The sequence below is a fragment of the Penaeus monodon genome, chromosome 4 (genome assembly GCF_015228065.2).
Source record: "Penaeus monodon isolate SGIC_2016 chromosome 4, NSTDA_Pmon_1, whole genome shotgun sequence".
In the NCBI taxonomy this organism is placed as follows: domain Eukaryota; kingdom Metazoa; phylum Arthropoda; class Malacostraca; order Decapoda; family Penaeidae; genus Penaeus; species Penaeus monodon.
In genome coordinates this window covers 43,817,543-43,827,331 of record NC_051389.1, presented here as the reverse complement: position 1 = coordinate 43,827,331, position 9,789 = coordinate 43,817,543, and the positions used below count along the sequence as shown (strand labels likewise).

At 36.5% G+C, this 9,789-nt stretch overlaps 1 protein-coding gene across 4 annotated transcripts in view; it reads left to right on the top strand.

Annotated features, from left to right (window-relative positions):
* The first annotated feature begins 4,420 nt into the window (after nt 1-4,420).
* Nucleotides 4,421-9,789, top strand: part of LOC119572240 (tumor susceptibility gene 101 protein-like) — a 19,699-nt gene continuing 14,330 nt past the window's right edge. For 2 of the 4 annotated variants that reach the window (XM_037919232.1, XM_037919231.1), the window contains exon 1: nt 4,430-4,572. In XM_037919232.1, coding sequence (XP_037775160.1) covers nt 4,522-4,572 — 51 coding nt within the window. In that variant the 5' untranslated portion in view covers nt 4,430-4,521. Of the gene's footprint in view, nt 4,573-9,789 lie in introns of all 4 variants that reach the window. The other 2 variants (XM_037919233.1, XM_037919234.1) reach the window with 2 other exon arrangements.

Sequence of the window (9,789 nt, the reverse complement as noted above, 5' to 3'; positions counted from 1 at the left end):
CCCTTAAAAGCTCTTAACTTTGCGATCTGCAACGTGCTTTACAAACTTGGAACTGGTATATCTGCTGGTTCAAAGAAAGCAAGATTAAACTTAAGATTGAATGACTTCCTTCGACACCGATGATATATGTCGGCATGATACTTGCATAGGGTACTTTTAACCAAAACTATAGCAATACTCATGCTAATCAGCTGTCCACAATTACTGAACATATGTTCATTCCCAATGATGACTCCTATAGAATTCGTTTCATACCCTCTTAGAGACCTGAAAATACAAACTAATATTCTCTAGACCTTGGCGCAAATATCGTTTCAGAGCATCTCTCTTTTTCTGTGAGGCGAAAATCAATAATAAACTAGGAACATGTATGGATTACAGCCGCGTACGTAAATGTAATGAAACAAGTGACAGACTTCTTGATGTTATTTGATTTGAAATGTTTATTTAGAGAACATTTGTCATGACCCACAAAAGGCCATTCAAACACAAGGTGTAGGCTTTCATACGGTTTATACCTACAAAATTACATTTCCGGCTCACGTTATTCTATGACTTATTCAGATATTAATAGAATAATAATTCAAAAATAAGTATTAACAGTCATATGAACACATAATCAATGTTTTTAAACTGTTAATGTTACAAGTAATACCGGTACAGTTTGAGTCATTGTGAGCCATCATTTGTCATTTGATGATTTTGAAGTTCCTATAGTGGCTGTGGCCAATAAGCAATCTTTTGCTCTATCATGTGCATCATCTGCTCAGTCTCCTGCAACATCATTGCAGAAGATTACTCTCCTGTGAAGAACAACTGGTACTAACTGCAGAGCTGGCACTACAGCAGGTGTTGAGATTGATGATGAAGCAGGTCCTGAGACTGTAGCAGGTGCTGAAGTAGGTCCTGAGGCTGCAGCAGGTGTTCAAATAGGTCCTGAGGCTGCAGCAGGTACTGAAGTAGGTCCTGAAGCTGCAGCAGGTGCTAAAGCAGGTCATGAGGTTCAGCTTCTTTTTTTCCGTCATGGGTAATATGTGCATTTTTGGTGAACTTCCTGCGAAATTAGTTAAGTAATGGCGTGGGTACTTCGACTCACGCCAATATTTTACCGATACTGAAGTGCTTCAGAGTATCGTTAGTTTGTATCCCGATTTTGCATGTTGATTTTATTGACAAAATCTACTTACAGTCGTCTGAAGAGTGCGGTATCCCATTCAATAATGTCAGTAGATAGACTTAATACCCACGTTTCACTAATGAGCGTGGAATACCCTTGAGGACATACAAAATCTAAAGAGACAAAGCGCTACTACAGTGCAACTGAAGTTAACATTGCAACCACGTGTACTGTTATTAGACTGGTAGGATTTTAGGGAGTATTCCTGGCCAAGAAGACAATTTACAGAAGAAAGTCAACGTATCTATTTCGTTCAAGTGTCACTTCAACAATATGATTCTGGTTATGAGGAAAACTAAGACGAAAACAACGGAATATTTACATTTCAGTGTCATGGTGGCCACCGAGGGGAGCCACACATACTTATCTTGGCACCACCCTGATTCATGAGTCATAATGATGATAATAACGATGATGATACTATTGTTGCTGACGTTGATATCGACGATGATGTTGATGCTGCTGCTACCCATGGTGCTAATGAAGATAACTAATGAGTGAAAGAATAATAGAAATAATTCTAATAGTAATAGTGACGAAAGTTTTAATGATAACATTCACAATAATAACGAACATAATAATAGTAATACTAATGATACTGAATAATGACTTCATTACTGCTACAAAAAGGAATATTGTTACCAGTTGTAATTACAAATGTTTGGAATTCAATGTCTGACATTTTTATTTCCGCAAAATGTACAAGTAAATTATTATACATATATCTATATCTATATCTATCTATCTATCTATCTATATAACTATATATATACATATATATTTATATCTACATCTGTCTATCTATCTATTTATATCGATCTAGTTATCTATATACATAAACATACATAAGCGCACACACTGCATGACAGTGGATATATACATTCATACACATTTATACTAATAAATTTCTCTTTTCCACCCGTCTCTTCTTTACATAAACGTTATTTGTGGATACATTTCCCTGTGTCAAAAACATGGGCTCTCACAGATGTTAATTCTAAAGGTCAAAACTCACATTTGTTTCATTCATTTAAGGTCATACAGTTAACATATAGATATAGTATATGTATCAATAAGATGGTTAGATAGATAGATAGATAGATAGATAGATAGATAGATAGATAAAAGGGGGAGCAGAGAGGGAGGGGGGGGCAGAAAGAGAAGGAGGGAGTAGAGAGAGAGGGGGGATAGAGAGAGAGAGAGAGAGAGAGAGAGAGAGAGAGAGAGAGAGAGAGAGAGAGAGAGAGAGAGAGGAGAGAGAGAATCAGGGAGTTATTATTATTTTTTTTTAGAATGTACACACACACACACACACACACACGTAGTTAGAGATGAATAAAAAGGTGCCTTAGTACTGAAGACACGAAGCCACAGTCATGGGCAATGCTACTTCAGTAGTGTTTCAATTTGTTTTTTATTTTCCTCATAGCATTTCATTTTTTTTTTTTCTCTCTCTCTTTTTCCCATACCAGCTGGGGACGGCGCAGGTATGGCTTCCCAGTCCGTCAATCTGTCTTTTAGTATTTTTCTTTTCACATTATTTTGACTCGTTTGTTTCCTTTCTTGTTCTGGATGTTTTATTTTACCAGAATTTTTTTTTTTAAAGGTCATGCATTGTAGTCATTTCTCTGGATTTTAAAACAAACAGAATAGATCCAGATTCTCATAGGGTTAGTAAAGAAACAAGGTACATGCACGAAATTTTGAAAAGAAACTGTAAACCAAATGAATTTCAATTACGTTGTTACCTACATTAACATTTTATATGCCCTTAATTCATCATTTCTTTATTGTTAACTACTGTGTATTTATCACATTACGCATTTGCTTTACGAACTGACCCAGAAGAACTTGGGCATTGCTTTCTTTCGAGGGGTCTAAGTCTAGCTCCTTATATCCACTTTTGGCAGTGGATAAATACATTCATACATCTATGACGGCATATTTGTATTTAAAAAAAATCTCTCTTTCTGTATCTCCCTCTCTTTATGTGTATGTGTGTATGAATATATATATATATATATATATATATATATATATATATATATATATATATATATTATATATATATATATAAATATACATATATATAAATATATATATATATATATATATATATATATATAAAACACACATACAAACACACATATTCACACTGACACACACATACACACACAACACATCTATAGATAGATAGATAGATAGATAGACAGATAGATGTATACATGTATATTTTTTTCTGTCCTTTGGTGTATCCATTTTCTCCATGGCCCTTTATTCTCTGTTAATTCACAATCTTTTCCACGGGACTGAGGGCCTTTTCCTGAGATGTCTGCCATAAATACAAAGGATTGATCGGAAAGATGTCTCTCTAAACTGTGTTTAGAGAGAGATATGCAAAGAGAGAAATTTATTAGTATAACTGTGTATGAATGTATATATCCACTATCATGCAGTGTGTGTGTGTGCTTATATATATATATATATATATATATATATATATATATATATATATATATATATATATATATATATATATATATATATATATATTTACATACATATTCACACACACACACACACACACACACACACACACACACACACACACACACACACACACACACACACACACACACACACACACACATATATATATATATATATATATATATATATATATATATATATATATATATATATATATAAATATATATACATATGCATACTAGTCTTACTATCAGTCCATCTATCTGTATTTCTATGATCATAAATGTCTCTCAATTTCTACCTATTCGTATCTCTATCCCCGTGCTATTCATTTTCCTATTATATTGTAGCACTGTTCCAAAATAGACAGAGAATGGGAATTTGGCATGAGGATCGAAATATAAAAGAAATGCGAAAGAGTTCTGCGGGGGTAAGTACTGATTTTAAAAACAAAATCAAATTAGCTGGCATTGTTGCTTACATGCACTATATTTTGCTGATATATATAGAAGTAGAAAATATATATACATTTCATCGGAAAACACAACGTCCCTTATCCGAGACCTATTTGCGGGTCACATAATAGATATAGCCAATATTAAGATTAACATTTCTTTGTTGTTTTCAATAATTCTATTAGGTTGGTATTATTAATAACTTATAAATAAATTTCTATCATCATTTTGTAAATTTACGTCTTTCTTTTTCTTATTAACCCTCACGAATAGGTAAAAACAATCTGCTTCGCAACCTGGATGTAAGGGAGATGAATCATCTGTTAGCGAAATAGGATGATGACAAAAGTCTGATGTTTTTGATGTCTTTTTAACATTTTTACAAAGCTAAGGCCAAAAATGTCTCCTCAAAACCATGAACAAGTCGTGACACAGGCGGTTATGAACAGAGTAAGTAAACTATGATTTTTCCTTAGGTTAACAAAGAGTAAAGATGCAAATATGACATATATCTTGGGTCCTTCTGAAATGTATTCTGTTCAGTTGAACAAATTAACAATTTTCGTCTGTTTCTGCTTCTTTGCCGTTATACCGTTATTCAGACTTTCTCTTGGAGTTTTGGCCGACGTGTATTGTGTGATAGAGGAGTTGTGTACAAATTGTGGAATGTTGGAATAAAGTGGTGCAATAATTTGTGCTAATTTGGTTGAAGACCCGAATGCTTCAAGAAAGAATTAGTAGCTTATGTAAATATTGTTTACATGGTCTGGATTATTTAATTTTAGTGAATGCTCTTCCTTGCCATTTAGGAAATAGCTTGGAGATTCTCAGAGTCATAGGAGAGACTGGAATTTTGTGTAGGGTTTGTGTAGTGGGTTCACGTTATGTTGCCTCCATGAATTCCTTGACTTGGTGCATATAGAAAACCTGATTCACTTAGCGACAAGGAACTAAATGGAGTCAGAATGTAGAGAGTCCTTCTGGTAAGGTGTGTCCATTGACATACTGAGACAAGCTTCCAAAATGTAGTGGCAAAGGACAGGCAAGGAAATGGTTAGAATACCCGTACTTTCAAAATGCGACTTCTTCCTTATAAGTTCCTGGAAACTTTTCTGCGATAAAGGACTCAAGATAAATGCCGCAATGATCATTATGCAGTATCGAGCAATTTCTGCAGCCTTGCAGAAGGTGGAAATATCTGCTACATATATTCTGAAAAGGTAGAGCTTTTATTGTCTATAACAGTTGTTGTGAAGTCAATGTCTTTGAAACATTTGCTGATTTTTCAATACTAGCTGATGAAGTAGAATATTAATAATAAAGGACATATTACACATGTTTTTGCTTGCTAGCATTCCAACAGAGGATTTTACTCATTTAACAATTTCATGCAATCACTGTACAGATATCACCTTTGATATGAAACTAGGAAGACCAGAATATAGTACCCTAAAGAACTATTGGTGTTTTTTTTGTTTCATGCAGCCATCCAATCTTGCAATTATTTTCCTTCTTTCAGTTATTATTGCTGTAATATGCATGAATCCCTTGTCATTTCCCATTGCAAATAATGTAAAGGAAAATATTGATAATGTTAATGAAGTGATCTTTTGATATTAAGTCCTTATCTGATAGCAATATCAGATAGTTATATAGCACTATTTTTTATATATTGTGTTATTAAATTTTCCATACCACACCCTACATTGCCAGTAACAGCGGGTAGGAATAGGTTACTACACGTAGACATTATGTTCTACCTGGAAATAGTCCTCTCCCAGTAAACATAACCCTTATAGATTGATGAAAATTTGTGTCTCACAAATGGGGATCTTCCTGAAGGTTAGCAGAGTCAATCTCAGTTCCTATTCCTATCAGCAGCCACCTTGTAACCATTTTTTTTCTCATGACAAGATGTTCCCATCACCTGCCCCACAGCCACATTTTTCATGGCAAGACATCCATGTCATGTGGATCTGTTGGGTTAAAGTTTGTTTTGCACAGCAGAATGCCCTTTTATCACCATAGATCATGTATTATAAAATAAGATGTACCAAGCTTATATTTAATCCATAATTGACGGGTAGCATTCATAGTGGCCCGGGCCTCGCTGCCGGGGGCTTATGTCGTCGCCCGAGCATGCGCAACCACTCATGCCAAATACCAGCATCCCATGTCGTTTCTTCGTAATACTACGAAGATATGTTGTATTTTCAATTTTCATTATTTTTTACAGTCTCTACTTGCCAAACTTCCTGATAAATCGAGACTGAAGGGTATTTTTGTTGTTATATAGACTCCATAGTTGATCATTATTCGGTCTATAGTCCAAATAAAATAAGCAGTGTGTGGCATCATGAGGAAATGTGTTGTGATTTTCGTTTGTTGCATGGTAAAAATGAGAAAGTGTTAGAACCAACTTAATCACACTTTCACTGGCAAAAAAATAATCTTTTGCCGTGATTGTAACAAAAAAAAACTCATGGCATGTCCATGCATACTCTATGGCATGTGCATACGTGCCCCCGGCAGATGGTCCCGCCATGCCATGGCATGTACGTACATGCCACCCGTCGGCAATGGGTTAATAGTGGCACTCATGTAAAATGATTTTGACACATAAGTACTGACTGTTGTATACATCATTGCATTTTCTTAGCCATGTATTGGGTAGGATAAAAAAGGTCCATTTCATTACTGTATCACCACACTTTCTTATTGTTGCTTTATAGCAAACACTCTGTAATCAGAGTCCAAAGGGAGTAATATATATTTGAATTATGCAATATATTCTAAATTAGGTAGACCTAATTATTCTTGATGGAATAGCCAGAGGATTTAGAGGTTAGCTTTACTACTTTGCAGTCACTAATGTAGCAGTAATACTGATAGAACAAACTGAAAGTTAGTTCAGGTAGGCAAAACTCAGAAATCCTAAAAATAAAACTGTGTACTCATTTTGAAATGTTACAAATATATATTCCATTTGGTATAATATTTGTAAAGTAAAGATATGCTTGAAGTGGTCGTAAACTCATGAAAATTATTCCTTTCTGGAAAAATGGTAGAAGCATGTTTGGATAAATTAACTAAAGGTTGATTATGAAAAAATATAATGGGTCATTAGAATTATGTATAAGCAAAATAGACAATTTAGATTGTTATTGTATGTGGAAGATATTCATATGCCTTTTCCAGACATTGATATATTTTTCTACAGGTACTTCAGATATCCAATACAAATTTTAGATTTATGAGGCCTTTAGTAAGAGACAAGCATAAGTGCCACCTGAAGATTTTAAAAAATGTGCAGCTGGGGTATTGGTAGACTACCTTCAACTAGTACATATGTCTTGTTTCATTAAAATAACCCAAAAAATTCTGTTGGTTTTTAGGTTTGCAACTTTAGGAGCATATTTCATCTCCTTTTATAAATGGCATTTAGGCTAAACCTTCCCTTCTCATATAAAGCAGTTTTCTAATCCACTAGTGATGGTTCCTTCAGAGCGCCATACACCCTACTTTCTGGGTGGTATCTAGAGTGGTGAGCCTAGGGAACCCCTGCACACGCCTGCCACCCAATCAGGGCGTAAGCTTTGTTTTATGCCCCTTTTATAGCCTTGAGAGTGTATTGAAGATTATGCTTTTGAGAAGTGAACACATGTTCAGTAAAGCTAAAATATGATCTCAACACTTGTTGCAATGGTTGGAAGTTTTATAGAGAGCCCAAACTCTCTAATAATGCCATATGTGTTACTCTTAGTAACACATTTGCCGTCAGGGATCTCATTGACACTATGCCAACACTGCTGAAGGGCCCACCTGGCTGCAACTGGTAGATGTGTTGCAGTTCAGTTCCTGGTGGAGTCAGCCCCTTCTTGGAAGTTCCCCAAGTAGGTCAGAGGCAAGACCTACTCTGAAGGCCTTCTATAAATTTTTCTCTGCTCAGGGCACAATGAGGGCCAAGTCAAAGAGGAAGATCTTTCTGTACCAGACCTTGGACCACCAAGTCGTAGGATGGTAGCTCACCATGTGATCACTAGCATCGATACCTTTCATATCGTTATTGTAATCCTTTATTACCAGTGGCTTGTCCCTTACAGCAGTATGGACTGTTGATAGCATGATGACATTGCTGTGGTTATTCCACATCAAGGCTAGCCGGAGGAAGCTGCTATTCTCCATCAAGTGAAGCACTACTTTTGTGGACGAGAGCATGTCGCCATGGTCCTGCTTAGTGTACACCTTGAAACGAGGTGTACCCTGTGGCTGAGCCGATACTGACACAGAACCTATAGGCCTTCAACCCGAACCTCTTGGTTGGGTTGTAGGTCTTGAAAGCTAATTGCCCATGGAACTTCCCTATTGACTTGTCGATGATGATGTCCTCCCACGGCATGAATGTCGACCAAAATGAGTTGTTCAGGGACTCAATGACCAGATAGAGCTTCCATGTCTTGTCTTTCAAGAGTGAAGCTCCTTCCTTCACATGGGCAAAATGGAGGTGTGTCATCAACTGATCGAACCAATACCTGGTCATGACCTTGATGTAAATCTTTGTGATATCTCTTTATCTGCATATTTTCCTAACTTTCTGTCCATCTATCTATCTATATGTCTACCTACCTGTCACTCTGTCTGTCTATCTATTTATATATCTATCTATCTATCTATCTGTCTCCCTTCCTTCCTTCCTCCCTTACTCCCTCCTGAGTGTCTCTCTCTCTCTCTCTCTCTCTCTCTCTCTCTCTCTCTCTCTCTCTCCCCCTATCTCCCTCTCCCCTTCTCTCCCTCTCCCCCTCTCTCTCCCTCTCCCTCTCTCTCCCCCTCTCTCCCTCTCCCTCTCTCTCCCCCCTCTCCTCTCCCTCCCTCTCTCCTCTCCCACTCTCTCTCCTCTCTCTCTCTCTCTCTCTCTCTCTCTCATAATTCCCCTACTCCCTCCATCCATTTATGACTTCAAATCCAGGCGAATTGAACTAATAACAACTTCACATCTTCTTTTTATAACCTCATGATGCAACTAGTGATTACATGTGTAATAAGAAATAATCTTGGAAATATCCATGTAGACATATCAGTAGTCACTGAAGGCCATGCATTACATCTCATTGTGAGACACCTGGCAGACGGCCAGGAGCAATAGCGTCTCTCATGTGAGATGCTCAGAAATGGTCCATTTTCCATATTAAGTGAATTAATGGGTAATTTCCTGTTTCTAGAAACAATCAAGATTTTTTCACATAAATCCTTTTTTTCTGTCTCTCTCTTCTATCCCTTTATCTTGAGACTGGGTAAATCAGAGAAAAATCTCTTGTTCCATTAAATTTTTAAAAATCAGCCCTGCCAAGATGGGCTAGATGTGACTGCACAACACCCACAGATAGGCATATTTTGACATAAGTAAGTGTACATGAACAAGCCAATTTATTGTTTGTTTTATTGATTTTCTACAGTGCCAGTAGTAGTGGTCCTTCTCTGCATTAAATTATATTTTTATGTGTGTGTGTGTGTGTGTGCATATGCGTGCGTGCGTATATGTTTGTGAATGCATGCGCACCTTACTACCTCTATATGACTCAAAATCTTGACATTAGGCATACTCGAGTGGAACTCTCTCAGGTGCATGGTTTGTAGGCCAGACCTACACAAATGTCTGCAATGTCAAGA